At 49.7% G+C, this 25,649-nt stretch overlaps 3 protein-coding genes across 5 annotated transcripts in view; 2 read left to right on the top strand and 1 right to left on the bottom strand.

Moving 5' to 3' along the window:
- Nucleotides 1-282: 282 nt before the first annotated feature.
- LOC309612636 (uncharacterized protein) lies at nt 283-13,608 on the top strand (the record flags this gene model as incomplete). 2 transcript variants are annotated; one of them, XM_082358607.1, is made up of 3 exons in its annotated part: nt 283-3,131; nt 10,811-11,004; nt 13,473-13,608. In XM_082358607.1, the coding sequence occupies one exon, from the start codon at nt 283-285 to the stop codon at nt 1,684-1,686; it is 1,404 nt and encodes a 467-aa protein (XP_082214733.1). In that variant the 3' UTR covers nt 1,687-3,131; nt 10,811-11,004; nt 13,473-13,608. The 2 variants fall into 2 exon arrangements, with proteins under 2 accessions (XP_082214733.1, XP_082214732.1); XM_082358606.1 differs by having other exon boundaries at nt 10,808-11,004.
- Nucleotides 13,243-13,903, top strand: COX6A2 (cytochrome c oxidase subunit 6A2). The gene is made up of 3 exons (XM_082358704.1): nt 13,243-13,402; nt 13,551-13,687; nt 13,776-13,903. The coding sequence occupies exons 1-3, from the start codon at nt 13,330-13,332 to the stop codon at nt 13,857-13,859; spliced, it is 294 nt and encodes a 97-aa protein (XP_082214830.1). The 5' UTR covers nt 13,243-13,329; the 3' UTR covers nt 13,860-13,903.
- A 917-nt stretch (nt 13,904-14,820) lies between these two features.
- ITGAD (integrin subunit alpha D) overlaps nt 14,821-25,649 on the bottom strand; it is a 29,614-nt gene continuing 18,785 nt past the window's right edge. For both annotated transcript variants that reach the window (XM_082358532.1, XM_082358533.1), the window contains 16 exons: nt 25,392-25,522; nt 25,115-25,272; nt 23,967-24,121; nt 23,574-23,705; nt 22,463-22,536; nt 22,086-22,227; nt 20,120-20,233; nt 19,928-20,007; nt 19,736-19,819; nt 17,009-17,087; nt 16,742-16,849; nt 16,557-16,634; nt 16,250-16,363; nt 16,026-16,127; nt 15,652-15,762; nt 14,821-15,189 (listed from right to left, as the gene is read on the bottom strand). In XM_082358532.1, coding sequence (XP_082214658.1) covers nt 15,076-15,189; nt 15,652-15,762; nt 16,026-16,127; nt 16,250-16,363; nt 16,557-16,634; nt 16,742-16,849; nt 17,009-17,087; nt 19,736-19,819; nt 19,928-20,007; nt 20,120-20,233; nt 22,086-22,227; nt 22,463-22,536; nt 23,574-23,705; nt 23,967-24,121; nt 25,115-25,272; nt 25,392-25,522 — 1,776 coding nt within the window. In that variant the 3' untranslated portion in view covers nt 14,821-15,075. The remainder of the gene's footprint in view (nt 15,190-15,651; nt 15,763-16,025; nt 16,128-16,249; nt 16,364-16,556; nt 16,635-16,741; nt 16,850-17,008; nt 17,088-19,735; nt 19,820-19,927; nt 20,008-20,119; nt 20,234-22,085; nt 22,228-22,462; nt 22,537-23,573; nt 23,706-23,966; nt 24,122-25,114; nt 25,273-25,391; nt 25,523-25,649) is intronic.

Genomic DNA, 25,649 nt, shown 5'->3' with positions numbered 1-25,649 from the left:
TTGGTGGCCGGGGCACCGAAGTCCGCGCTGACGGACTGAGAACCCCGAAACAAGCGGAAAGTATCAAGTTCCTGACAGCGGCTGCAGATGGGAGCACTTGCTCCGCCAGGTGAATGAGAGGGTTAAACCTACCGAGACGGTTCGCTGCCGCTTCCTAGAACTGCCGGGCTGGTGGACATTTCCGTTTCCGGTGCTGAATCCCTGGGTCCCGAGTGTCTCCAGCTGTGGTTGTGCTTGTGAGCTCAGTGGTTGGTATCTAGGAGACGATACGTTGTTACCGCTATGGAGTCGGTGGCTCCAGAAACGGCAAGGGAGGACTCCGACGGGGCCGAGCAGCGGTGGAACCGGTCGTCAGGATCCCAGGGAGTCCCGAGGTCCGCCTTCGATTGCAGAGTTGTTCCACCCAAGCAGCCCTTCCTGGTGTGGCCGGGGCAGCCGGCCGCCCGGGAAATGATGATGGGCCTGCAGTACCTACATAGGTCAGTCTCTGGCCCTGGGGAGGAAGAAGCCCCTGCCAAGACCAACTATCCTGCAGTCTCCAGAGCCTTCGAGTGCCAGGAGTGTGGACTGTCCGTAGCCTACCTCCCTGACCTCATTCACCACCAAAGCAGCCATGGGGGCGACAAGCCCTACTGCTGCCCGGAGTGTAGCAAAAGCTTCCGACGTGGCTCAGATCTGGTTAAGCACCACCGGGTACACACTGGAGAGAAACCGTACCTCTGTCCTGAGTGTGGCCGTTGCTTCAGCCTGAGCTCCAACCTCATCCAACACCGTCGTTCCCACTCAGGCCTCCGGCCCCACAAATGTCTGGAGTGCGGGGAGGCTTTTGGCCGCAGCTCGGACCTGGTTAAACACCAGCGGGTGCACACGGGTGAGAAGCCTTACACCTGCGCTGAGTGTGGTAAGACTTTCAGCGTTAGCGCCAACCTGATCCAGCACCAGCGCACGCACACGGGCGAGAAGCCCTACCGCTTTGGGGACTGCGGCAAGCGCTTCAGCCTGAGCTCCAACCTGGCGCAGCACCAGCGCTCACACATGGGCCAGAAGCCCTGCCGCTGTGCCTGGTGTGGTGACAGCTTTGGGCGCAGCTCTTCTCTGCTCAAGCACCAGCGATCGCACACTGGGGAGACGCCCTACAGTTGCTGTGAGCGTGGCGAGAACTTCACCAACAGCTCGGACTGCCTACGGCACCAGCGCACTCACAGTGGAGAGCGGCCCTTCAAGTGTCCTGAGTGTGGTCGTGGTTTCAGTGAGTGCACCCAGTTCACCGAGCACCAGCGCGTTCACATGGGTGAACGACCCTATGCCTGCCCAGAATGTGGCAAATCCTTCTCCCACAGCGCCAAGCTCCTTAAACACCAACAATCGCACACAGGCGAGAAGCCCTATAAGTGCCCCAGCTGCAGCAAGAGTTTTGGAGACAGTTCACATCTGCTGCGGCACCATTGGCACACTCACACGGGCCAGAAGCCTTACGCTTGCGGCGAGTGTGGCAAGAGCTTCCGCCGGAGCTCCCACCTGCTCATCCACCAGGTGGCGCACAGCGGTGAGAAGCCCTACATCTGCCTGCAGTGTGGCAAGGCCTTCGCCCGCAGCTCCAACCTGGGCCAGCACCAGCGGACGCTCCAGGGGCGCAGCCCCTGCCAGTATCCCTGGCTTAAGTTGCAGCCCAGACTTCAGCTCTGACTTTGGTCCAGTCCTCAAGGAGCCTGAGGGGACCAGCATTTCTCAGCAAACCTCACTTCTGCTCCTCTAGGGCTGCTGATTGGTGGGCTGAATCAGGGAACCCCAGGCTGGAGGAATTGGAACAGAAAAGTGGGCTTAGGCCTGTTCTCTGAGGCCCTAGAGCTGGGATTCCAGCTGGAGGGAGAGTTTGGGGATGGCAAGAGCTGGCCCAGCTGCTTTAAGATGCAGAACACCTTTGGCAGCCTAGGTGTGTCCCTTCACAGGCCTAGGGAGTGATGGGGCTAATCACACCAAGAGCGGCAGTTACCTCAGCTCAGAGGAAAGGGGCTCAACGCCAGGCAAGCCCCCGTGAGGAACGCAGTAGGGGAAGAGGGGGTCGGGGAGATCCTCACCTCCAGAGGGGACCATAAGGAAGGCTGTGTTCTAGCACAAGGATCAGAGTGTTTGAATTTGGGACCATTAGGTGAGCTCTGGGGTTTATGACCCCTTTGAAAGAGAGCTGTCTTTACAGGGTGAAGCTGGTGAGGCCCAGGGCCAAAACAAAGGACCGGGAGGCCTGTCTGTTGAGTTCGGGGGGTGCCTGGTGACATTTCTAGGCAAGGGCAGAAGGCCCGAGGTTGGTCGTCTGCCCCTTCCTCTTCTTTAGCCTCTTCCCTCTCAGGTTCCCCAGGCTTTTTCTCTGATCCCTCAACAGAGGAGAAAATGTGAAGATTCACTTGTGCCCGGACACTGGGGACTGGACATGATCATTTTGCCAGAGCGCTGGGGCGGGCTGCCTCCATAAACAAATGTGTTTCTATTGGTAAAACTTAAAGTGTATGGGAGCCAGAGGGAGGCTTCCCGAAGCACTGCACAATGTGTGCCCAGAGCAGAGTCTAAGCTGTGAGGCCCTGCTCTCCTCCCTGTAGCTGGCTGTGTTCCTGGGAGAGGCACAGAATGTAGCCCTTATGAGGTTGGGGGAGGCCTAATGCCCACCCCATGGGACCATGAGCCTCATGCATCTGGTGCTGTCCCCAAATCTTGTCTCTCATCAGGCTTGGTGCATCTAGAACCGTATCCACAGGGAAGAGGGGCCGAAGGGGAGGGATGTGAGGTAACTCCTCTCTCAGCTTCTAGCACAGAGTGTCCAGGCTTCTCTCTTTGTGACTGCGTGACCTTGGACAGGTCTGCCTGTTCTGAGCTTCAGCCTCTTCATCTGTAAAACAGGGGTGATGAAAGGACTCATCAAGGAAAGGACTCGGCAGTCCTCAGTTCCCTGCTCCTCCTGAAGTCTGTCACCCTGTCACCGGTGGTGTCGGCCCACAGACATCACGCCAGCGCGCTTCCTAGCTTCTCCCAAAGGTTACAGAAATGAGTGAGACAGCCCCAGTCCTGGAGTAGTTTGGTGTCGTGAAGGAGATGGACTCAGGCTCGATGCTGGCACTGGAGAAAGGGCATCACCTGGAGTAAGTCTAAGAGGCTTCATGAAGGTGACATCTAATGGATGCCACTTGTCTCCTCAAGCTGGGTCTGTGATGAACAGATGGGTTCTGGCATATTCCCCATCAGTGGCATCTCAAAATAGCACAAGCCAGTGACTGAGTTGGAGGCCTGAGCCAGGTGCATCCGTAGTAGGCATTCAATAAACAGTTGTTATGATCAGGTCCTGTTTATACTCTTACTAGTGACCTTGGGGCCTCAGCTTCCTCAAAGCTGGATTGCGTTCTCTGCAAAATTGTAACTGCAGATGGACGTTAGGTACATGGCAGAGGTGGGCATGGGAGGAAGATTTGTTTGCAAAATCCCTTTCAGTCAACTGGAAGCTAATTTCTCACATTAAGGTAAATAGCCCTGTGCCCCATCTCCTCTCAATTGTAGAGTAGTGGCCTCCCCGGACATGGACAGTCCCCACCGCTCCCTGGTGTGTCCCTGACTCAGCGAGTTTCATTTGAATTACTTGCCTAACAGCTACAGAAAGGCATTTGCGGGTGACCATCCCTACCCTACACTCTCATGGGTGAGAAAGACCCATGCAGTGGAGGCAGTTTCTCTTTTCCCTCACCCCTTCCTGCCCCCCACCAGCCATTTTCCTCCCTAGCCCCCAGCCCAGGTGACAGACCGGACCTCCTTCCATGAGTTCCCCTGCTTCCCCGACCCCAGATATCACCCTCTAATATTGAAGCTTCTTTCCGTATGTGCCAGGGAGTAGGGGCAGAGCTTACGGATTCAGCAAGGCCAGGCAAACCCCTGTGTGCCTTGGTCAGAGGGCCGAGTATTGGGCCCTGTGAGCCTCAGAGAGACAGTTCCCGGCAGACACCCCTCGCAGGGCTATTTTGGGAAGCAAGCAGGTGTGGAGGTGCTCTATAAACGCTAAGGCCCGGGTGGGCTCGGAGGGAGGGGGAGTCAGTAATACTGGCTCCCCTGGGCTGGCCCTGGCTTCTGGACATGAGCTTGGACTCCATCCAGTTCTGTCTGATCTCACCCAGTCCTGGGAGCCTGGTTCCTCCTCTGAGGCTGGTGGGCGGTACACAGGCTGGTGCTGGGCAGTGGGTGTGGCCACGGGCTGGCAGCTGGAGTCCCACCCACCCAGAAGCTCAACAGTGGCTGGCAGGTGCTTTGAGAGGTGCACTGGCGATGCCAGAACAGCACCCACCCCTGCCCCAAGCCAAAGTCCCTCCCTCCCTCCCTTCCCTAGACATATTCCAGGAGGACAGGGACTCTGCATTGTCCCTGTTGAGTCCCCAGCATCCCACGTGGGGCAGGTGCAGAACACCTTGAGGAAGGTCTGATCACACTGCCTGGGTGATCCGCAGCTTCTCTTCCATGGGATTCAGGATCTCTTTCTGTTCTTTCTTTTTCTGTTCTTATTTCCTCCCAGTTCAAAATGCTTATCTCTCTCTCTCTCTCTTTATTCCTAAATACTTTAATGTGGATTTGCTAAAAACAAGGAAATTATCAATGATCCAGTACTGTCATCTAATGAACAGACTTAATTACAGTTTCACCAATTATTCCACTAATAGCCTTTATAGCATAAGAAAAAAAATTATGGTCCAGGATATAATCCTAACTAGATGCGCATACTGCATTTAGTTTTCATGGTTCTTTAGTCTCTCTTAATCTAGAATTCTTTAGTATTTTAGGACAATTTCTTTGTTTTTCATGACCTGGAAAAATGCTTACATCTCTTAATGGCCAGCGTTCTCCTGGATCTGAATTAGGCTCAATGCATTCAAACCTCAGTACAATCTTTGTAAATTTAGAAACTCTTTGGGCACCAAGAAGTTTTCTGCAGGTTCTTCTTCCAGCTCACCCGTGCCAGAGTCTTCATACCACTCTTTGTCCAACCCCAATCCCCAATCACTTCCTTTCTCTGGGCTTCAGTTTCTTCAGCTGTAAAATAAGCAGATAGGATGAGGTGGTTTTCAAGGCCCCTCGCAGAGCTTTCCCTCAAAAAGTTTATGATTCTTCTACGTGTAGGGTGCATGTTTGCCAGCATGGGTTTATACCTGCATTCAAACTTGGCTTTCCCATAGTTTGGGATGTCATTTGACACCCAGAATCTATTCTCACTTCCTTCTAAAGAGGCTCTCTGGACTGAAGTTGTTGGAAAACTAAACACTACATTTCTTAGCTTCCCTTGCATATTAGGTTCTTCCAATGTCCTTGCATGAGATTTAGAAGGTGTGAATGAAATGGGCCACTTTCTTGCTGCTATTTTCTGATGACCAGTAAGGTAGAGGAGGCATGGGGGTTTTCTGTTGCAGTGTTGCAGTGTCTAATCTTCAGCCTTGTGGGTGTCAAGAAGCAGGTTAGAGGCAACGAAGCAGCTTCCTAATCCCCGGTTTGCAGCTATGATCCAAGTCTCCTCTAGCTTATGTGACACCACGTGAAGAAAAAGGTGCCCCTTCTGGGAAGACACAGCTCTGGGGGTCAACAGAGGGCGAGGTGGAGCCTGACTGGCCCAAGGTCACTCAGGCAGCTGGTGGCTGAACTTAGACCAAAATCAGGGTCCTTTCCAGATGTAGTCCACTTCTGGGTGCCAGGGCAGATACGTGGCTCCCAAAGTTGAGGGGACTCGGCAGAGGGGCACTAGGGTTAGATGAGCGAGGCACCAGCCTCTAGTGCAAAATTTAAGGGAGCATGAAAATACTCGCAATCAAGATAAATGATACATCTATGCGTATATATATTTTTTTAAAGGTTTATTTATTATTTATTTATTTAATTTTATTTATTTTTGACTGCGTTGGGTCTTAGTTGTGGCACGTGGGATCTTTGTTGAGGCATGCGGGATCTTTCCTTATGGTGCGCGGGCTTCTCTCTAGTTGCGGTGCGCAGGTCTTCTCTAGTTGTGTCACGTGGGTTCCAGAGCGCATGGGCTCGGTAGTTGCCACACCCGGGCTCTAGTTGAGGCACGTGAGCTTAGTTGCCCTGCGGCATGCGGGATCTTAGCTCCCTGACCAGGGATCGAACCCTTGTCCCCTGCATTGCAAGGTGGATTCTTTACCACTGGACCACCAGGGACGTCCCCCTATATATACTTTTAAGTCAGAAAGCTACCACCTGTGCCAGCCACCTGCTTTTGTAAATAAAGTTTTATTGGAACCAGGGCCATGATTAGGGTGAGGTGAGTGAGGCAGGGTGGAGAAAATACAGGGTTGATGCCTGTCTTTACTTAAATCTTCGATATTTTGATATTTTGTTCACCATGAATTTTTTGCATTCATTTTGATTTTTTGAAATATCGCGTTACAAGGTCGCTTCTCTTGATTACTGAGTTTGGGGGCGTTCCCTCAAATTCTCTGCCAGAGGCCAGCTCCTCACTCTCGGTCGTTCCTTAAGCGAGAGGTTTTAGGTGCCACCACACCGCGTTAGGCCCGGTCACCTCCACCAGGGCTCGCTCGCCCGGGCGCCCCAGCCTGCTACTTCCTCTCACATTCTAGTTAGGGACTGGGATGTGGTTCCTCGGTGGCTCTTTATGGTGTGCTCACTGCTCTGACCGATTCGGCCCATCTTGGGAAGGCCTGGGGACCGGTGGGGCGGGTTTTTGGGAGGAGAAGCAAGCAGGGAGGCGGGGGAAGGAGCGCCCCGTGCCGGAGGTTGAGTAAGGATGCCCAGGACCCTCCGCATCCAGGTCTCGGCCCCTTGCGGGGACTACATTTCCCAGAAGGCGCTGCGCAGGCTGCCAGCCGTGGAGGCTTGGCGGCCTCCTTCGCAGCGGAGCCAGGCGCTGCCGCTGCCGGCTTCTCTCCGCCTTCCCTCGGGGGTCAGCCCTCTCGGGATTGGGCCCCTGCCACGCCGCGGATGGCCTTCCCGGAGCTGGGGTCTGGCCCTCTCTGGAGAGTGGGGGCGACCGGCCCCGTCTCGGCTGCACTCCGGGTGTGTCATGCAGGAGACACGCAGGTGCGGGGTCTCAGTGGGTAAGGTATGGCGATGGGCAGCAGCGGGGCCCGCCGCCTCCACCTAGAGCAGGGGGCGTTTCTGAACAGACGCCTCCGCCGAGCCCCTTTGATGCGGCGCCCCATGAGCCCCGAAAGCACACGGGCGTTATCCGGGGTAGAAGGGGCGGGACGAGCACCTCCACTGCCCTTTTCAGCTTTCAACCCTCCATATTCTTCCTGGAGTCCAGTTATTCCATTAACTCCCTTAAGCAACCACAGCCCCTCCCGCCTTAAAATCCGGGCCTCTACTACTGTTCCCAAGGTGTCCGCTGCGTTCTGCCTTCACCACCCTAGCCCACCCCGCGCACCCGCCTTCCGTCAGGTCCAGCTTTCTCAGCTTTCCACTAGGCCACTGTGTACCCCCAGCCCGGACACAATCATTTAGGCTTAGGCGGTTTGGTGAAGTTAAATTTTATCATCATGTGACACAGTCCAGCTACTGAGAGCTGCACACACCCAAGTTCAGGACTCGATCTTAGTCTATTGATACCCTGGACACATGGCTCAGAAGGGAAACACTGTAGTGAAAGAAGGAGTAACCTGTGGAGGTTACTGAGGATAACCTGAGATACCCCTTTAGTTCAAAGGTTCTCAACCTTGGCTGTACATTATTGTTATTACTCTGGGGTACAGCCTAGGCAAAAGAATTTTGTAAAACTTCTGGCTAATTCTAGTGTGCAGCCAGGGTTGAGACCACTGCTTTAACCCCTAGGACAGATGGGTGGGGCCTGGGATGGCCAGAAGCACTAGGCCAGGCACCTCCAGCTGGAAGCAGCCTCAACCCTTTATCCCACTGTGCTGCACAAATCATTGTTAACATTTTTTATGTGTCCCAGGCTGTGGAAAAAGGAAGCTCTGCCCTACAGTAAGAAACGTATCTGACAGCCTTATGTAAGGCAGTTGGAAGAAAGGCCAAGTAGGAAACACAATAATCTCGGGAAGAGGTAAGGAAAGCCCAGGCTAGACAGGGAATGTAGGAGGGGAGAGCTATGATAGTCACAGAGAGAGTGATGGATTATGGTGGCTAACAAGATCGAAGTTTTTGGCAACCTGTGGCACTTTCAATTGTCACAAGGGCTGACTGCACTGACTGTGTCCCAGCTGACTCAGAGAGCATTGCCAGAACTGCTGTGTTTTTCCTAGGGCCCCCAAGACCATGAATGGGCCACGGTCATCAGGCTTGGCTCAGTCTCAGACACTAGCAAATTGAACTGCGGCCATTCAGACTTTCAGAAGAGCGTCTACTTTATGAAGGCCAAAGGCCCTTTCTTACATAGGGCATCAGCTGCACTCCTGAGAATGATTCCTACACAAGAGATTCAAAAAAAATAAGCTCTGTGTGTGGCCTGAAGATGCTCATGACAGCATTTTCTGTAGTAATGACATTCCAATAATAAAAGAAATGAATAAAATGTGGGATTTTAAATAAAAATTGTATGTAGCCATGAAAATATCCTTATGAAAGAATATGAATGAGCCAGAAAATGTTCACAAGTAAAAAGAGGATGCACAAATTCTTTTCGGAAAGCAAAATTAGACTCATCTTTTGCTTGGAGTAGTTTTCTCTTGTTCAGTAGCTGAACTATGACTATAGAGTAGTCAGAATATGTAGGCACGTTGGCAAAGCCTGAAGAAACATGCAAACATGAAGATATTATTCTTAGAAGTGGTGGGATTATGGAGGAAAGGTAGTTTCTTTTTCAAAATTGTCCTACTGAGATAGGCATTATAGCAGAGAAATTAGCAGGAAGCTCTCTTGAGCCAGACCGTTTGGGTCCAGGTTCTGCCACTTATCGTATGGATGACCACTGGCAAGGTTAAGACCTTTCGGTGCCTCAGTTTATTCATCTGTAAAATGGGGTGATAGTCCGTCTCTTGGTTAGTTGTCGTGAGGTTTAATCAACGTGCGGAAATTCTTAGAACAGATAATCTCATTAGTACAGATGCGTAGATGAAATGCACTGGACCCAAGTAAACAGCATTGTTTTTAGTTGCTTTTCTCTGTTATTGCTATAGGAATAACCATGATCTCATTGACTGGGAAGACTTAGATTGGGTGTGGTCACTTTCATGGTCCCTTTGGTTAACTTTCCAAGTGTGTCCACATTGTATCTTGGGAGGACAACAAAGATAAAAGAATCTGAGTCTTAGCATAAACAAACTGGAGCAGCCGGAAGTGGTTCCTTGATTCAGTTACCATTTACTGAGTGCCTACTGTGTCAGGCACTAGGCCAGAGCCTCTGCCCTCGCGGAGCTCAGTCTACTGGGGAGTCAGACATGTGACCAGACGTTCGTGATGGTTCTCAATGCCGCCGCAGCAGTCACCACACCAAGTGTGATAGGAGAGTTTGGGAAAGCTTTCAATGGAGCTGGGGCTCACATGATAAGTAAGGACAAGTTTAGGCGACAGGAAAGGGGGAAGGGCATTCTGGGCAGTTGGAAGTAAAATAAGTACAAAAGCACAGAGGTGTGAAAGGCCACGGCGAGTAAAGCTGCAGAGGTGGGGCAAAGCCAGGCTGAGAAGCTCTGCCGTCCGTGCTGAAGCATTTGAACTCTTTTCTGCAGGCCATGTTGTGGGTGGCGTTTAGGCACAGGTGCTTTGAAGCAGGGGAGTGGCATCAGATTTAATGCTGGAGTCTGGGGTTTAAGGGAGAGCTGTCATTGGTGGATTATATGGATGATAAACCAGAATGCAGGGAATGGAAGCAGGGGAGGCTGATAAGGGGTCTTTTGCAATAATCCAGACAAATGATGACAAGGATTTGCACGTAAGGCAGTAGAACTGGCAACAGAGAGGAGAGGATGGAGTTGAGAAATCTTTCTGAAGTAGAACCAAAAGGATGTGGTGCCTGAAGAGACTTGAGTCGGAGGTGCAGAGCTAGGGGAAAAAGCGGAGTCAAGGACTTGGGTAGGGGAATTCCCTGGCGGTCCCGTGGTTAGGACTCCGTGCTCTCACTGCCGAGGTCCCCCGTTCAATCCCTGGTTGGGGAATTAAGATCCCACAAGCCTCACAGCCAAAAATTAAAAAAATAAAAAATAAAAAGAGAACACATGTACGCATGAAAAGATAAGAATAATAAGTAAAAAAAAAAAAAAAAAAAAGGACTTAGGTAGCAAGCCTGGAAACGGGATGGGTGATGCTCTGAGCCACTTCTATGCTGTTTGAATTCTCATCGAACTCCACATTTTTGTTTATGCTAATAGCACATTGTTGGGAAGACCAACAAATAATTTTTAAATAATTTTTATAAAACACAAGGGAAATAATTTATTAATCACTGATGTTGAGACATCACTTAATATTATGCTTGTCCATACCAAGAATATAAGGATTCCAGTAACATACCTTTGCCTACTACCTCCCTAAATCCTTCTGTAAATTGTGAGATTTGAGGGACAGGAGAGAGGAGAAGTTGTTCCTTTTGAATCTCAAAATGATGTTAGACCAGAGAAGCCAGACACAAAAGAATACATAATATGCAATTACATTTAGATGAAAATTTACAATAGGCAAAACTAATTTATAGGGGCAGAAAGCAGATATCAGTGATTATCTGGGGCTGGGTGGGAGAGGGAGTGGCTGACTGCACAGGGGCATGAAAGAACTTTGAGGGGTGATGGAAATGTTCGCCATCTTGATTGTGTTGGTGGTTATGCCAGTGTATACATTTATCAGTATGGGCTCATCGGATTTTCAGCAGGAGGTGTACTTGGGCAGGTGCGCCACAAGAGGGCAACAGCAGCAGAGGATGCTAGCAACGCTTGCGCCATTGACCAAGTACCAGCTCTTCGTGGGAACCTCCAAGCTGAGGCCAAGGGATGGGAATCCCCAGGGAATTGTTCGGTGATGACCAGCGAAACTGAGTGGAGAGAGGGGCGCCTAGAACCTTTTCAGGTAAAAATACCCCCTTCATTTTTGTTTTCTCCAAGAGCCATAATCATTCAGTAGGGAGGGGGCTTGAGGGGACTGTGTATGGACAAAGAAGCCAAGTAACTTTAACTGGAGTAAGGTCCCATCTTCTCAGCAGCAATTCCAAAATACAACTGGGAAAAAGCAACTCTAGGAAGAATTCTGTTACAGCTCGGTGAGGGCGTGGGAAAAATTTAGCAGCACTATATAACATTTAACTGTTCAACAAAGTTACTAAAAACAAAACAAAACAAAAAGCTGAAAAAAGACAAGTAGAACCAGTTTAGACCCATCAGGAGGAACAGGTATGGAGCCCCTTCTTGAAAATATACCTTCCTCATTTTTCTTTCATATATTTAGATTAGGTATCAATACATAAAACTTATTTTTCTTTTATATATTAAATTCATATCAGGTATATCAGCTCTTGATCAAAGCTGGGGGCATCCTGTTGGACTGTAGTTCTGAAAAGGTGTTTCTATAGCTTTATCCAAAGTAACACGGTCCAAACATTCCTTAAATACACCTTTTTAGAACACCCACTCCATGCCAGGTTCTGTGCTGGTGCTGAGGACAGAACCACGGACAAGGCAGATGTCAGCCCTGCCCTGTCTTGCACTTTTCTAGAGCCTCTAGGGTTCACACAGCCCTGCATGTGCTTTCTTCTTTTTCCTCCAAGTAGTCTGATTTTTCAGACTGAAATAACATACTTAGCAGTAGACACTTGTCAAGTTTGTGGCTGTCCAGCATCTTTGGAATACTCGTCCTACATTATCTCCAAGATACAATTCCTACCTCCTGAAGGCAGAAGACAGAGCTATATGTCCCAGCCTTTCTCAAAGCTATGGCACAGGCAATGACCTAGGTGTTGCCAGTTGGTGCCCATATGATTCTTTGATCGAGAAGGGAGCAACTGAAGGATGCAAGTTTCATGAAGAATCCGTTTTCAAGAGGGGATGAGGGTGGAAGAATCTAGCTTTTGATGAAATAAAATTTTTAAGGCGGGACAAGGAAATTTTTAAGCATAAAGTTCTCTGCCCGTTTGAGCCACTACCCCCTCCCCTTTAGTGTGCATTGTGTATCTGCCTTATACATTAACTAGATACCCTTAGAAGACACAGGAATGCCTACTCGCTCCCCTCCACCCCCCCAAAAAAGCAATTTCCTCCTGGTGCCAGCAAGGTAATTCCTTGGAGATAGCATTCCTTTCTCAATCCTGTAAGGGGTCACAATAGCCCACTACATGCCTTCTTGGAGTATGTAAACTGTCAGTATGTTACATTGATGTATAACCCTTTGTCTCAAAAACTTACATAACTGTATCTCGACCTCTAACAGGTGGAACAATCCTCAGAGCTTTCTGAAAGACTGTCTCCCTGGTTATAACCCTCAGGTTGCCTCCAATAAAATTTTCCATTTCTTTTTTTTTTTAATTAATTAATTAATCTATTTATTTATTTAGGCTGCTCCCGGTCTTAGTTGCGCCATGCGGGCTCTTAGTGGCAGCATGCATGCGGGATCTAGTTCCCGACCAGGGGTCGAACCCGGGCCCCCTGCATTGGGGGCGGGGAGTCTTACCCACTGGACCACCAGGGAAGTCCCTATGTCTTTCTTAGATTGACTATTGATTAAATTTTGGTGACACTTTCCATGGCAGCGTTGATGAAGATTTTGGCACTCAGTGTCCAGCAGTGTGAACTGTCTGCTCAGCTGGCCCACAGGATGGTTTGTTTCTGGCGGTACCAGAGATACTGCGAGCTACCTAAGATTCACAATTGCCTATCTTTTTAAAGCTAGTTAAAGGGAGTTCTGCTCTTTGCAAAGAACTGTGACTAATACGTATACTGAGCTCCTGTTGCGTGCCAGACTGTAGGCTGGCACAATCCTCTGTTGCTTTACCTAAACTTCATAAAGATCATTTAAGGTACAAATTATTATACAGTTTACACCTGAAAAAACCTGAGATTCAAAAGGACACAAGTCATTCTACAAAGATTTATTAAAGGCCTACTGTGTGCCAGCCACTGGGAATAGAGTATTGAACAAAATAATTCCCCACAACTATAAAAAGAATGGCATATTGTATTTTAAATGTCCCCTTACCAAAATAAGAGGCACCGTACAGCAGCTGTCTGGAGAGAAAGACCTCCAGACAGTCAGGCCTCGTTTTAAATATAGAAACCCCCTAAAAATAGCCACCCACGTTACAGACTCAACAGGTGATTGGCGGGAACAGAGGGGAGGGGAACCGAGGCCTCAGTGAAGGAGAAGGAAAGGACGGTGCCGTTGTCCCCAGCTTCTCTCACCGACATGGCTTTGCCTCTGAGGTCCTTGGGTCGGGGCTTGGCCAGTGCGGCCAAGGGAGACCACGGAGGGACAGGAGGTGAGTGCAGCCAGGGCCTGACCCTGTGGCTTCCTGACCTTGTCCATCTGTCCCCCACTCCTGCCTCTAGGGCCTTCCAGGGTCCTGGCGACGCCGCCCACTCCCGCCCGGTCCATCTCTCTCTCACCCCTGCCTTTCCCCGCTGCAGCCCGCACCTGGCGCCTCCTGACCTTCGCGCTGGCGCTCCCGAGCGTGGCCCTCTGCACCCTCAACTCCTGGCTCCACTCGGGCCACCACGAGCGCCCAGAGTTCATCCCCTACCATCACCTCCGGATCCGCACCAAGGTACACTGGCCGTGCGTGCGGGTGGGCGAGCGAGGGGGTGCGGGGGACCCCCAGGCTGACGCCTCGCTCCCCCTCCCTCTCTCCACAGCCCTTCTCCTGGGGAGACGGCAACCACACTCTTCTCCACAATCCCCGGGTCAACCCTCTGCCCACGGGCTACGAAAAACCTTAAGGCCTTGGCCGATGCCCCCAGACACAATAAAAGTGTGGAAGCTGTGTGTGGCCGCGGGCTCCGTGGGGACCGCAGGGCGGGGCGTCGATGGCTAGAGCTGGGCTCGTGCTCAAAGTGCAGTGGGCGCTCCACGTGCTCTTCCGGAGACCTTGACTTGGGAGGGACTTGAGGGAACAGCCTCGATGGACAGGTAGGAGACGGCCCCTCCCCTCTCGCCTGTTAATAATTAGGGCTCTAGGCTGTGAAGGGCTTTAACATACACTGACTTCTCACGGTAACTCTGGGAGCAAGGTCTAAGTTTGGTTCCACCTTCTCCAGAGGAGGAATTTGAGATTCTCAGAGATTAAATGACTTAAATTCAGGCAGCTCGTCAGAGGCCCAGTGGAGACTCAGGGCTGCAGATCCTGAGGTACCATCTTTTCCTGACACACATTCAGGGCCTCTGTGATTTCCCGCTGTTTAGAGACAATTGTGATTTCAAACACAGGATCTACAGCCCTCTGTGTAGATCTTGATGACCTAATTCTGGATTTGGAATATTTTGGTCATTCTCTATGACCACCTTTAATGGGTCTTCTGTGTTAGTTGGGGGAAATTAGATGCTCCCTTTCTGGAAGCCTGGTTCTCCTAGTTTGGAGGACCCCATTCAAGGGGAATGTTGGTTCAGACAAGCTCTGGACATTTCATTCACCTCCAGGACAGTCAGCTCACTTGCCATTGCCAAGGAGCCTGAAGCCTAAGCTGAAACCCATGACCAACACACACACACACACACACACACACACACAACTTATTTTGCCCTCCTCTCCTAAAACTACTCACAGCACCATTAAGAAAAGATGCTCACAGGCCCCAGTCACCTGAGAAAGAGAGAACATTTTCTGTACCCACAAGCAGCCCCTCCCCCCTTACTAGAACAGCATTCAGGTCCCTAGATTAGAGCTCTTTCATACAAGGAAAGTGTGTTATAAACATCCGCATTTAATGTGACAATTCTTATACATATGAGAATTCATGCTGGCATCATGCCCGCTTCTGTAAAAAGTGGGTCATCACTGAAGAAGTCTGGTAGATATGTAAAAATATAAAAACCTCTCAACGCCTTGGGAAGATGACTCAGCACCTGGTAAGTTGCTCAGGCCAGTCCAGATCTACACAGAAGTTATTCCCATGGAAGTCAGCCCACGGGGGTAGAGATAAATGGGAAAGTGGATTCTTAGGACAAAGGCTGATTGGGGGCCTCACAGCTGAGATTCTCCCCATTGAATGTGGCAGTGTCTTCAGGGTTGTCACCCATCATTTCTTTGTACTGACGTTTGAAGAAGCCACACTATGAGGGGAAATAAATCAGAAAATCTGGATCAGAGGGCAGGGTAGGAAGTTGGGAGTAGGAAGAAGCTGAGACAGAAGAAGGAAACCAAACTGACTTGTATTTGTGTGCCAGAACACTTATGTGAACAACAGCTATCACATACTGAGTGTCTTCTCTGTGCCCAGCTCAGTAGCTGTACACATCACCCATAGCAAAAAAGCAAAGATTCCGCATACCCTGGCCTCATGTTTGTCTCATTTCAGTCACTCTATGATGTAGGTATTATTTCATTTCGAAAATGATGAAAGAGCCTCAGAGAGGTTGAGCAACTTGCCTGACATTATACAGCGAGTAAGAGCCAAAATGTGTACCCGGACCTGCCTGACTTCACTGTCTGAGTTCTTCCTGCTATACCATCCTGTCTGTGGGGGGGCAGGGGTTGGATGCTGGTGGTGTCAAGAGTGGGATGAAAACACTCACCTTGTACAGCGTAGCTGTGATGAGAGCCAGCAGCAGCAGTCCTCCCACAGAGCTGCCCACAATGAGGGGGATGGGGTTATAGACCTCATACTCTTCTAGCACCGTCTCCACCTGATTTGGGGATCAGAAAGTATCAGGCCTTTTGCTGTTCCAGACTCCTCCCAGTTTCCCAATCTTTAACTCCCTCCCTTTCTTCATCAGGCTCTGCTCCAAGGGGTGAGATACAGAAGCACTCATGGGCTTAGGAACAGTTGCCTGCCTAGGGACCTCCATCCTTCCTCCCTCCAGGCTTGCAAGCCCCCCACCCAGCATCACAGATTTAGCATCAGGAGCTCTCTGACCAGCCTGGTCACTGCCTACCACATGGTCACTACCTGGGCTCTCAAAAATGCCTCCTGTCCTGGAAGCTGGGAATACACGGATCTGTTGAAAATGATTTCAGCCACACTCACGACCAATGCCTTCTTCTGCAAAGTCTGCAAAAAAGAAGGGGAGGGCTGGGAACTAGCTCTAGGGAGGGCTTGGGGTTAGAGAAACACCCTGGCTTGAGGTGGGCACAGACACATCTGGCCCCACCTGAGTCTGGGAGGGGACACACCTGGCTGGCCCAACCGAAGCTGAGGTTGCCCTTCAGAATGAAGTCAAGTTCCTCCTGGACGCCGAAGGAGGGGATGTCACAGCGGAACCTCAGGCAGTCAGCAACGGAGCAGTCCTGGGGACAGGAGAGGAATGAAATGGAGGAGGGTCTTCATTTAAGGAGGAACCACAAGGGAAAATGAAATCTATCACATTTGGGGTGGGGAATAGATGGACAATCACAGAACGTAAACATGGTGATACAGCCAGCAGTACATTTCCCTGGATCCCCCAGCTCCTAGCTCACCCTGCGGTGGGATCTTTCTCACCAGCACGAGACTGCTTGGAATCTGGGTCTGGAAGTCAGGTTGCTGGGGAGGTTTCCTCTCTGACACACAGGGGAGACTCTAGGAAGAGAGAGGAATAGCCATAGAATGATCCACAGTCCACTGGTGAGAGGGTGTGAGGCACTGTGGGATCAGACCCTGGAGAGTGACACAAGGCAGGCAGGCACCTGTGAAGGGGCCACCATCGCCACATCCCACACAGCCACACCGTTCAGCAGGACTGGGACCCAGAAATGAACGCTGATGGCCAGATCTCTCTGACTCAGGTTATTCACCTGCAGAAAATAGAGACAAAACATTACTGTGGTCCCTGGAGCATCCCAAATCCCCCGCCACCTTTCCTGGCTTCAGCCCTCGGCTCCTCTCCATCCTTGCCCACTAGCTTCCTACGTTCACATGGGCAGGACAGACGTGGATATTCCCTGGCCTCTCACACGATATCGATGCTCGGCTTCTTTTCTGCTCTTCTGGTCAGAAGCTGAAAAATTGAAGTACTTGGTGGATTCTTCCTGCCTGGAGAGAGAGAGGGCTTGCTGGTGAAAAGCACCCCTGGGACCATCCTCAGTTGCACGCCAGCCTGCTGCTGAGGGCTCTGTTGGGCCCAGCAGATGACCCAGGGGAGCGATGATGGTCCCCCTGTGACTGTGCAGCCTCAGCTTCAGGTCCTCTCCTTCGTGGCCTTTGCCCCCGTCCCCCAGAACTGCTAGCTTGTCCCTTGAGACCCCGGCCCTTTCCTCTCCCCATGACTTTGCTCAAGCTCTTTTTTTTCCTGCTTGGAATGTCCTTACCCACTCCCCTTCTGGAAATTTTCACTTAAAGGCCCAACTTGAACATGACCTCTCGTGATGTCTGAACATTTCCCATGGGAAAAAGGTGTTCCCTTTGCTTTCTCTACTAGGTACACGGTTGGCCTCCCGTAATGCTTGCAGAGGCAGCTGCCAGAGCAAATAAACCTAAGGGGACTTGAGGGAACCAAGGCCTGGAGATGGGGTGCAAGCCCTTCCATGATGGGAATGAAGAAAATAGATCCAGCTCTCCTGGGGCACTTAAGTAATTGGGAGGAAAGATGGTGTGTGGACACAAGCCCACAGAGTGGACATAAATGTCCCAGGCTGCAGGTGGCTTTCTTTCCATCCATCCATCCATCCATCCATCCATGGCCTCCTTTAGTCAACGTTCATCATCTGCCAGGCTGTGTGCTTGACTCTGGAGATTCAACAGTTAACAAGCCATAATCCCTGTCTTCCCAGGGTTTAACATCTAAGGGCTCAGTGGAATCAGGCAAACAAGCAGAGGGACCTGCAGGTTTCACCAGTAACTAGTGTACAGAAACCAGGCCAGCCCTACAGAAACTCCATGGGCCCCACAGTTTTCCCACAGATGTGACTGTCAGCTTGGTGATTAAGCACATAGGCCAGACCACCTGGGTTCACATCTCAGGTCCACCGCTTCCTACCTGAGTAACTTAAGACAAATTCCTTAACCTCTCTGGGCCCCTGTAGTTTTTTCCTCTTTAAAATGGAGATGCTAACAATAATGCCTGTAACAGACTCATGATGAGGTTTGTAGCAGTGCCATAAATGTTAAAATCTACTTTTCCACTTAGTATACTAACCTTCCTCGCTGCTCCCCATCCTACCCCTTTCTCTCTCTGCTTCAGTTTTCTCACCTTAAAATCTCCCAGTTCTAAACCTCTTTTCAAATTTGAGTAGATCACTCAGCTTCTCCAATCCTTGGAGAGGCATGTAGTATATGGCCATGGGCACAGCTCTGGAGCCAAACCACCTGGGTTTGATTCCTGGTTCTGCCACTTACCAGCTGAATGACAGGGGTGAAAACCTCTGGATTTCCTTGTTGGCAAAAAGGTGTATAACAATAACTATATCGGGACTTCCCTGGTGGCGTAGTGGTTAAGAATCCGCCTGCCAATGCAGGGGACACAGGTTCGAGTCCTGGTCCGGGAGGATCCCACATGCCGCGGAGCAATTAAGCCCGTGCACCAAAACTACTGAGCCTGACCTCTAGAGCCTGCGAGCCACCACTACTGAGCCCACGAACCACAACTACTGAGCCCACATGCCACAGCTACTGAAGCCCGCCTGGAGCCCGTGCTCCACAACAAGAGACGCCACCACAATGAGAAGCCCACACACTGCAACGAAGAGTAGCCCCTGCTTGATGCAACTAGAGGGAGCCTGTGTGCAGCAACGAAGACCCAACGCAGCCAAAAATAAATAAGTAAATAAATAAATAAATAAATAAATAAATTTACAGTAGCTATATCACAGAGCTAATAGAGTGGTTAAATAAATGTAAAATACATGTAAAGTACTTAAAACAAGGCCTGGCATATCGTAAGTATATATGACTGTAAGCTCTTATTGTAAGTTTCAGTGTTTTCCCATGGATAGAAGGGGAAATTCACACATGGAATTTGGAAGGGCAATGACACTGCTTGAACCCCCTCTCTAGTTCCCCTAAAAATTGGCACAGCAGCAAACTCTGCCCCATGGCAATATTATAAGCTTCTGATCAACTCTAAAGCCTCTGGAATTTAGCCAGGTGGGTGGGGCTCCTTGTCCTGCTCCCAGCCTGGCCCGCGCCTGCCCCTTCCCCAGCCTTTAGAACCCAGAGCAGCAGCCCTACACTTGCATTTCCTGTGGCCTGCTCAGCCCTGGGCTCTTAAAAACCGTCCCAGCAGTTTCTCACATCTCTGCTCTCCTCTGAGTTTTGTGAAAACCTGACCGTCTCTTCACTCTGTGTGGTGACAGACCATATCCTGTTGGGCACAACCTCCCCACTTCAGAGTGCTCAGAAAAGCCTCAGTCTTAATCTAGTAGCTTCAATTCAGCGTATTTGTGTTTAGCACAAAGGCTAGAATTGGCTTCATGTTAAAGGAAGCCTGCATCTTGGAGAGACAGAAGAGGATACACAGTGATGGCAAGGTATATGTGTCCCACCAGCAGGTCAGTTCATCAGAGAAGAACCAAGAATTGTGGGATATGGTGCTATGGTATAAATATATGGCTGGTCACAAGAATTGCTGTGTGGGGAATCAGAGAGGCTAGCTTAGATACCCATCCTCAAAAGAGCAGGCTGGCCTGCAGGGGGAGGTACTAGGCTTGGAGGAGGGTCCAAGGGGAGGGCCAGGGATTAAGTACCTGCTGATCACTGTGTAGACAGCATATTTCACTGGGAGCTCCAGCTGGAAGGTAGTGTTGTTGGATGTAGGCTTATTATTTTCACTGGAGGGAGAGAGGGGTGACTGGTTGGGAAGGAATCCAGGAGAGGAGTTTCTGGCTGGGGCATGAAAAAGGAGAGCAAAGGACACACCATATGTGGCCTGGGCTCACCTGCTTGCATTGGCCCTCAAAAGCAACTTGTCTCCCAGGGTGGCCTTGTAGGAGACATCAAATGTGACTATGAAGGTGCCCTGAGGGAGGAAGAAAGAAGGGTTGGGGATAGGGAAGGCCATGGTGGAGTGAGGGAAGGAAATGGGCCAGGATGAGGGAGAAGAGTGATGAAGACTGGGGGGAAGCTCTGACCTTAGTGCCCTCTTGGAAGACGGGGTGGTTGATGCTACAGCTGCTGCTCCTCAGGCCCTCATTCCCAGTGGGCACTGCCTCACATGCCAGGCGCAGGGGACGCTGATGGGGTTGCTTCCAGAGGAGGAGAATGAATTTTTTAAAATTTACCCACATGTATATATGGGCTTGATGTATAACAGTGGTGGCATTGCAAAGCAGTAGGGGAAATGACAAGTTTTCAGTAAATGGTCCTGGGAAAATTGGCCCATACAAAACAAACAAACAAACAAACAAATACTGGATCCCTACCTCACTCCATACATTAGAATAAATCCTGACTGGATTAAAGACTCAAATGTGGAAAGGCAAAATTAGAAATCTTTTAAAAGATAATATAGGGGAATGTCTTTATATATAACCTTGGAGTAGGGCTATATTTCTTAAACATGATACACACATAAAACACTAAATACAAAGGAAAATTTTGATAAAAATCAACCACAACCAAATTAAGACCATCTATTTATTAAAAGACGCTATAAAGAGACTGAAAAGACAAGCAGTAGGAATGGAAAAGGTATTTGAACACATATGACTGGAAGAGGACGAGTGACCAGAATATGCAAAGAGCTCTTACAACTCAATGAGAAAAAGATGGACAACTCAGTAGAAAAATAAGAAAAAGAGTTGGACAGGCACTTACTAAAAGAAGAAATCCAAACAACCAAGAAGTCCAAATGAAAAGTTGCTCAACCTCATTAGAGAAATACAAATTAACACTGCAAAGAAATATCGTTACTCACCCACCAGATTAACAAAAATTTAGAAGTCTGACAATGCCAAGTGTTAGGGTAGATGTAAAGCCACAGGAACTCTCATACGTTGCTGATGGAAGTGTAAATAGGTGAAAATGGTTTGGCTTTACTTATTAAAACTGAAGATACACATAGCCAATGATCCAACAATTCCACACGTGGTATATACTTTCCAAATATTATGTGTAGGGGCACCAGGATACATGTTCAAGAATAGTCATGGCCAAAATCAGAAACAACTCAAATGACCATCTATCATCGAATGGGTAAATAAATTGTGAGTTAATCATGCAAAGGGATTCTAAATAGCAGTGAAAATATTCCATAGCCACAAGCAACAACATGGATGAATTTCACAAGCATAATATTGAAGAAAAGAAGAAAGACACAAAAGAACATACAATGTTGTTATCACTTATATTTGGAATCTAAAAAATGAGACAAATGAATGAATATAACAAAACAGAAACAGACTCACAGATCTAGAGAATAAACTAGTGATTACCAGTGGGGAGAAGAAGGGGGGCAGGAGCAAGATACAGGTCGTGGTTTAAGAGGTACAAACTACTGTGTATAAAATAAATAAGATACAAGGATATATTATACAGCACAGGGAATATAGGCAATATTTTATAATAATTTTAAATGGAGTATAATCTATAAAATATTGAATCACTATGTCATACACCTGAAACTAATATAAGATTGTAAATCAAGTATAATTTAAAACTTGCAGGAAAAAAAGGAACATACAACATGTCTCCATTCATATAAAGTTCAAATATTGGCAAAACCCAAGAGTATTATCTAGAGATGTATTTATGGGTGGTAAAACTATAAAGAAATACAAGGAATTGATCATTGCAAAGTCAGAATAGTGATTACCTTTGGGAAGAGTGTGAGGTTAGGATGAGGAAAGGCACATAGTGAAAGGGCTTCTGGAGGTGCTAGCAGTGCTTTATTTCTTGACCTGGACGTTAACTGCATAGACTTCTGCTTAATAGTTAGTCATTAAACTGTACATATGCCTTATGCACTTTGTGTGTGTGTGTGTGTGTGTGTGTGTATGTGTGTGTTTATATTTCATTATAGAAGAAATTAAGAGGAACCTATTATAACCCAGAGCAGGAGAAAGGTCCCAGCCACTAGAGCCCAAGGGAGCTGTTTACCTGGATTCTTAACACTCGTCGATAGGACAGCCCTGCTGGATAGTAGAAGCTGATCACAGTTCCATAGGAATCCTCGCCCTCATTCCACACCGTCACCGTCACATTGAGCTCCAGGGAGCTCCCCACAACCAGGGTCTGCAGGCTGAACAGGGAAGGACAAGACTGGGAGAGAGACTCAAGGAAGTAGATTGGAATTGAATCAGGGGCAGGGGCAGGGCTGTGGGAACTCACGAGCTACAGGCTGATAACCTTCCAATCAAAAGCATTTCTTTGTTAGAAGGAGAGCCAAAGGGAAACACAAGGACTTCTCATCCTATAAGGATGGGAGACCCAAAAGCTTGAGTGTCTGGCTATGAAAGGAGATAGAGCTCACTCACCCTGAGAAGCTGAGGCTGACACTCAGGTCCCCTTCACAGAGGTGATCTTGCCCACAGTTCTTCTCAAAGGGGAGCTGCAGCAAAACAGTATATTCTCTTCCCACCCATGTCTTAATCCATCTCCAATCCCCTCATTAGGAGCACTCATCGACATTGAGTATTAGCCCCCGCCCTGCACCCAGCACCGTGCTAAACACTGGCAAGTAGGGCAATGAGGGAGGGGCAGTTAGCAGCAGTTAGCATATAAAGGGAAGGTAAGACAAGATCCTTGGCTTCAAGGAACAGAAAGTTTAGCTGAGGAGTCAAATCCAACTCACACTGGAACAATCATTCAACAAACATTATAGATTGTCAATAATGGGACGGGTTCTGGGTCAGGAAAGGCGGGAACTACAGGTGAATTAGACATGGTTCTTGCACTCAAGGAACCTTCAATACCAAAGGAGCCACAGAAGTAGACACAGATTGCTATGAGTCCAGTCACGTGATATTTGGTATGGTATCACCATGACACAACAGGAGGCCAGAGAAGAGGTGACAGATGCTGAGTGTCGTGTTCAAAAGAGAGGGAGATCAGACTGGGGCTTTGGGGGCTAGAGGAGATCTTTGAGGTGGAGAGAAGGCGATGTTTCCCAAGTAAGAAATATGGCATGCAGGAAGGATATAAAAATCAACTGCCAAACAATGTCTTAATCTGTTTATTATGTGCCCTTACTAGGAACACTATGAGCAGTTCTAGGTACCTATGATCATTTGACAGTGCCTCCTCTGAAAGAATAAAGGAACTGTAATGTGAAAATTGAAGGAAGGAAGGAGGGAAAGAAGGAAGGAAGGGAAGGAAGGAAGGAAGAAACACGACATGGACAAAGGCACAGAGATAGAAATGAGAAAAGTTGGGAAGGGTCTGCAGAATGAGAACCAGAGAGTTTATGTTGGGGTGAAGTGGATGACCAGCTGGGATGTGTGTAGGGATCCAAGCTGGGCAGGGCTGTGGTAATGGGGTGGAAGCATTTTAGATTTGAAGTGGTTGGTGGGAGCCACTGTAGGCTCTTAAGCACATGGAGACACAGTGAAAGTCAGCACATCCCTGGGACTTCATCGGAAGACTCACAGAAGCAGTGAAGCGGTCCTGTGAGCCCACAGCCAGCACAGGGCGTAGGTTCTGAGATGAGGAGATGGGCTCCCCAACCAGGGAGAAGTTGAGTCTCAGGATGATGGGGTTCCCCACGTCCTCCACACAGTCCTGAGGGAGAAGGGGCATTCAAGAACCCGCTCTCCTCCTCCTTACTTGCTCCTCCTCGGGCTTCGCCTCTACTGCATCCATGCCCCGCTGTCCAGACAGCGCCCCATCCACGCTGTGAAGCCCGGTTCCCCGGGCCCGACTTTCCCCTCTCCAGCTGCAGGCTCCCACCCTTCCCACCTCACTCAGCAGGGAGTGGAGATGCCAGAGGCTAGCCTTGGGCTCCTTCCTCCCTCTCCCTTTCCCAGAACCCAAAGTCCTCACTGGTAAAAGCAGCTTCATGGTGTCACAGTGCTCTCCCAGCCCTAGGGTTTTTCTTCGAGTCAAAGTCCAGTTCTTGGTCTCATCAAAAATGGCACGAGAAATCAGACGACCTGGGTCCAATGCCAGATCGTACATGACAGAGCTTCGGACGTCATCTGAAGCAGAAGGGGGAATGGAAGACGGAAAGTGAGAGAAGCGTAAATGTTCTGTTTTCATTGTTTCATGCAGTAAAGATTTGCTGAGCGCTTTCTGTGGGCCGTGAACTCTACCAGGTGCTGGGGATACATGTGGGGAAGGTGGAGAATTATGGTCCCTGCCCTCATAAGCTCACAGCCTAGAAACAGAGACCAGCACGTAGGACATAACATCACAGCGAGATCCATGCAAGGGTGGGATCCTCAGTGGTACCAAGGAGGGCTTGTTAACTCAGACTGGGGGTCAGAGATGCTTTCCTGGATGGGCCTTTTCTGAGCTCCGACCTGGAGGATGAACAGGAGTCAGGTGAAAAGCGGGGAGGGGAAAATCCCAGACTCTGGGAATAGTGGCTAAGACCAGAAGGGAGAGGGAGGTTGGCACATTAATTAAAAAGGAGTTCCCTGGAGGTCCAGTGGTTAGGACTCTGCACTTTCTCTGCTGAGGGCCTGGGTTCAATCCCTGATGGGGGAAGTGAGATCCCACAAGCCACGTGGCCCGGCAAAAAAAAAAAAAAGTGTATGGCGTAGGGGGGAAGGGGACAAGGTGAGGCTGGAAAGGCAGAGAGGGACCAAATCATGTGGTCATTGTGGGCAAAACTTCTGGTCTTTATAAACGCAAGAAGTGGGTGGTTGAGGGGTGTTAAGCAGTGTTTAGGACCAATCGCTGTAGTTCCCTGTGGAGAGTGGAGGGAGCGTGCAAGAATAGCCGTGGGCACAGCTCAGAGTGGGTGGGAAGGAGAAGCCATGTCCTCTAGGAAGGCGGTGGAGAGGGCAGACCTCGGATGTGTCCTGGAGACAGAACCTAGAGGCCCGGGTGTGGGAAGAGGGAGGGAGAAGGACAGCTGGGTGGACATGGAGGTGAGATTTGGGTTCCTGGGCTCATTCTGTCCTGAGGATAGGGCTGGGGGCCTCTTGGGGGCAGCGAGGGTCTGGGTCTACCAGGAGGAAACTCACCTAGCTGGTCCTGTGAGCTTTTGTGGATAGTGAGACAGACTGTGGCATCCCCAGCTTCCAGGGCGGTGGGCAGCTCTTCCCAGCACTGGTACACAGACTTTGTCACCTCCGGGGGCGTGAATCTCATAGCCACCTCCACGTTCAGCACCGGCAGGCTCCTGAGGGTGCATGAGGGGCTGAGGACCGGCCTCTGGCCCCCAGAAAGAGAACACGGGAGGGGGCAGCTTAGTGAATCAGACACAAGGGGCAGGCAAGGCGGGAGTAGGGGAGTTGTCACCTGAGCAGCAGCGCGTGTCCCTGGGCCCCGACGGCCAGGTCCACCAGCCCATCCTGGGTGAGGTCCTGACCCCCGCTCAGTGAATGCCCGAAATACTGGAGCCTGGAGGAGAGCTGGGAGCCTGCAATCCGCTGGCCAGGGAAGGACAAAAGAAGTGAAAGTCAAGGAAAGCGGATTGGAAAGGTTGGAGAAGAAAGATTTGGAAAGGACACTGAGTAGAGAAGTTGAAGAGCGGGGAGGAGTGGAGAGCAAGCAAAG

This window comes from Balaenoptera borealis, assembly GCF_965194805.1.
Source record: "Balaenoptera borealis genome assembly, chromosome: 16".
Classification (NCBI taxonomy): Eukaryota; Metazoa; Chordata; class Mammalia; order Artiodactyla; family Balaenopteridae; genus Balaenoptera; species Balaenoptera borealis.
Note: the sequence above shows the minus strand (reverse complement) of the source record. Positions and strands in the feature narration are given on the sequence as shown.

Coding starts and splice junctions, on each gene's coding strand:
- COX6A2 (XM_082358704.1), top strand. CDS start 13,330: ATGGCTTTGCCTCTGAGGTCCTTGGGTCGGGGCTTGGCCAGTGCGGCC. Junction 13,403..13,550: donor AGACCACGGAGGGACAGGAG/GTGAGTGCAGCC, acceptor TCCCCGCTGCAG/CCCGCACCTGGCGCCTCCTG. Junction 13,688..13,775: donor ACCTCCGGATCCGCACCAAG/GTACACTGGCCG, acceptor CTCTCTCCACAG/CCCTTCTCCTGGGGAGACGG.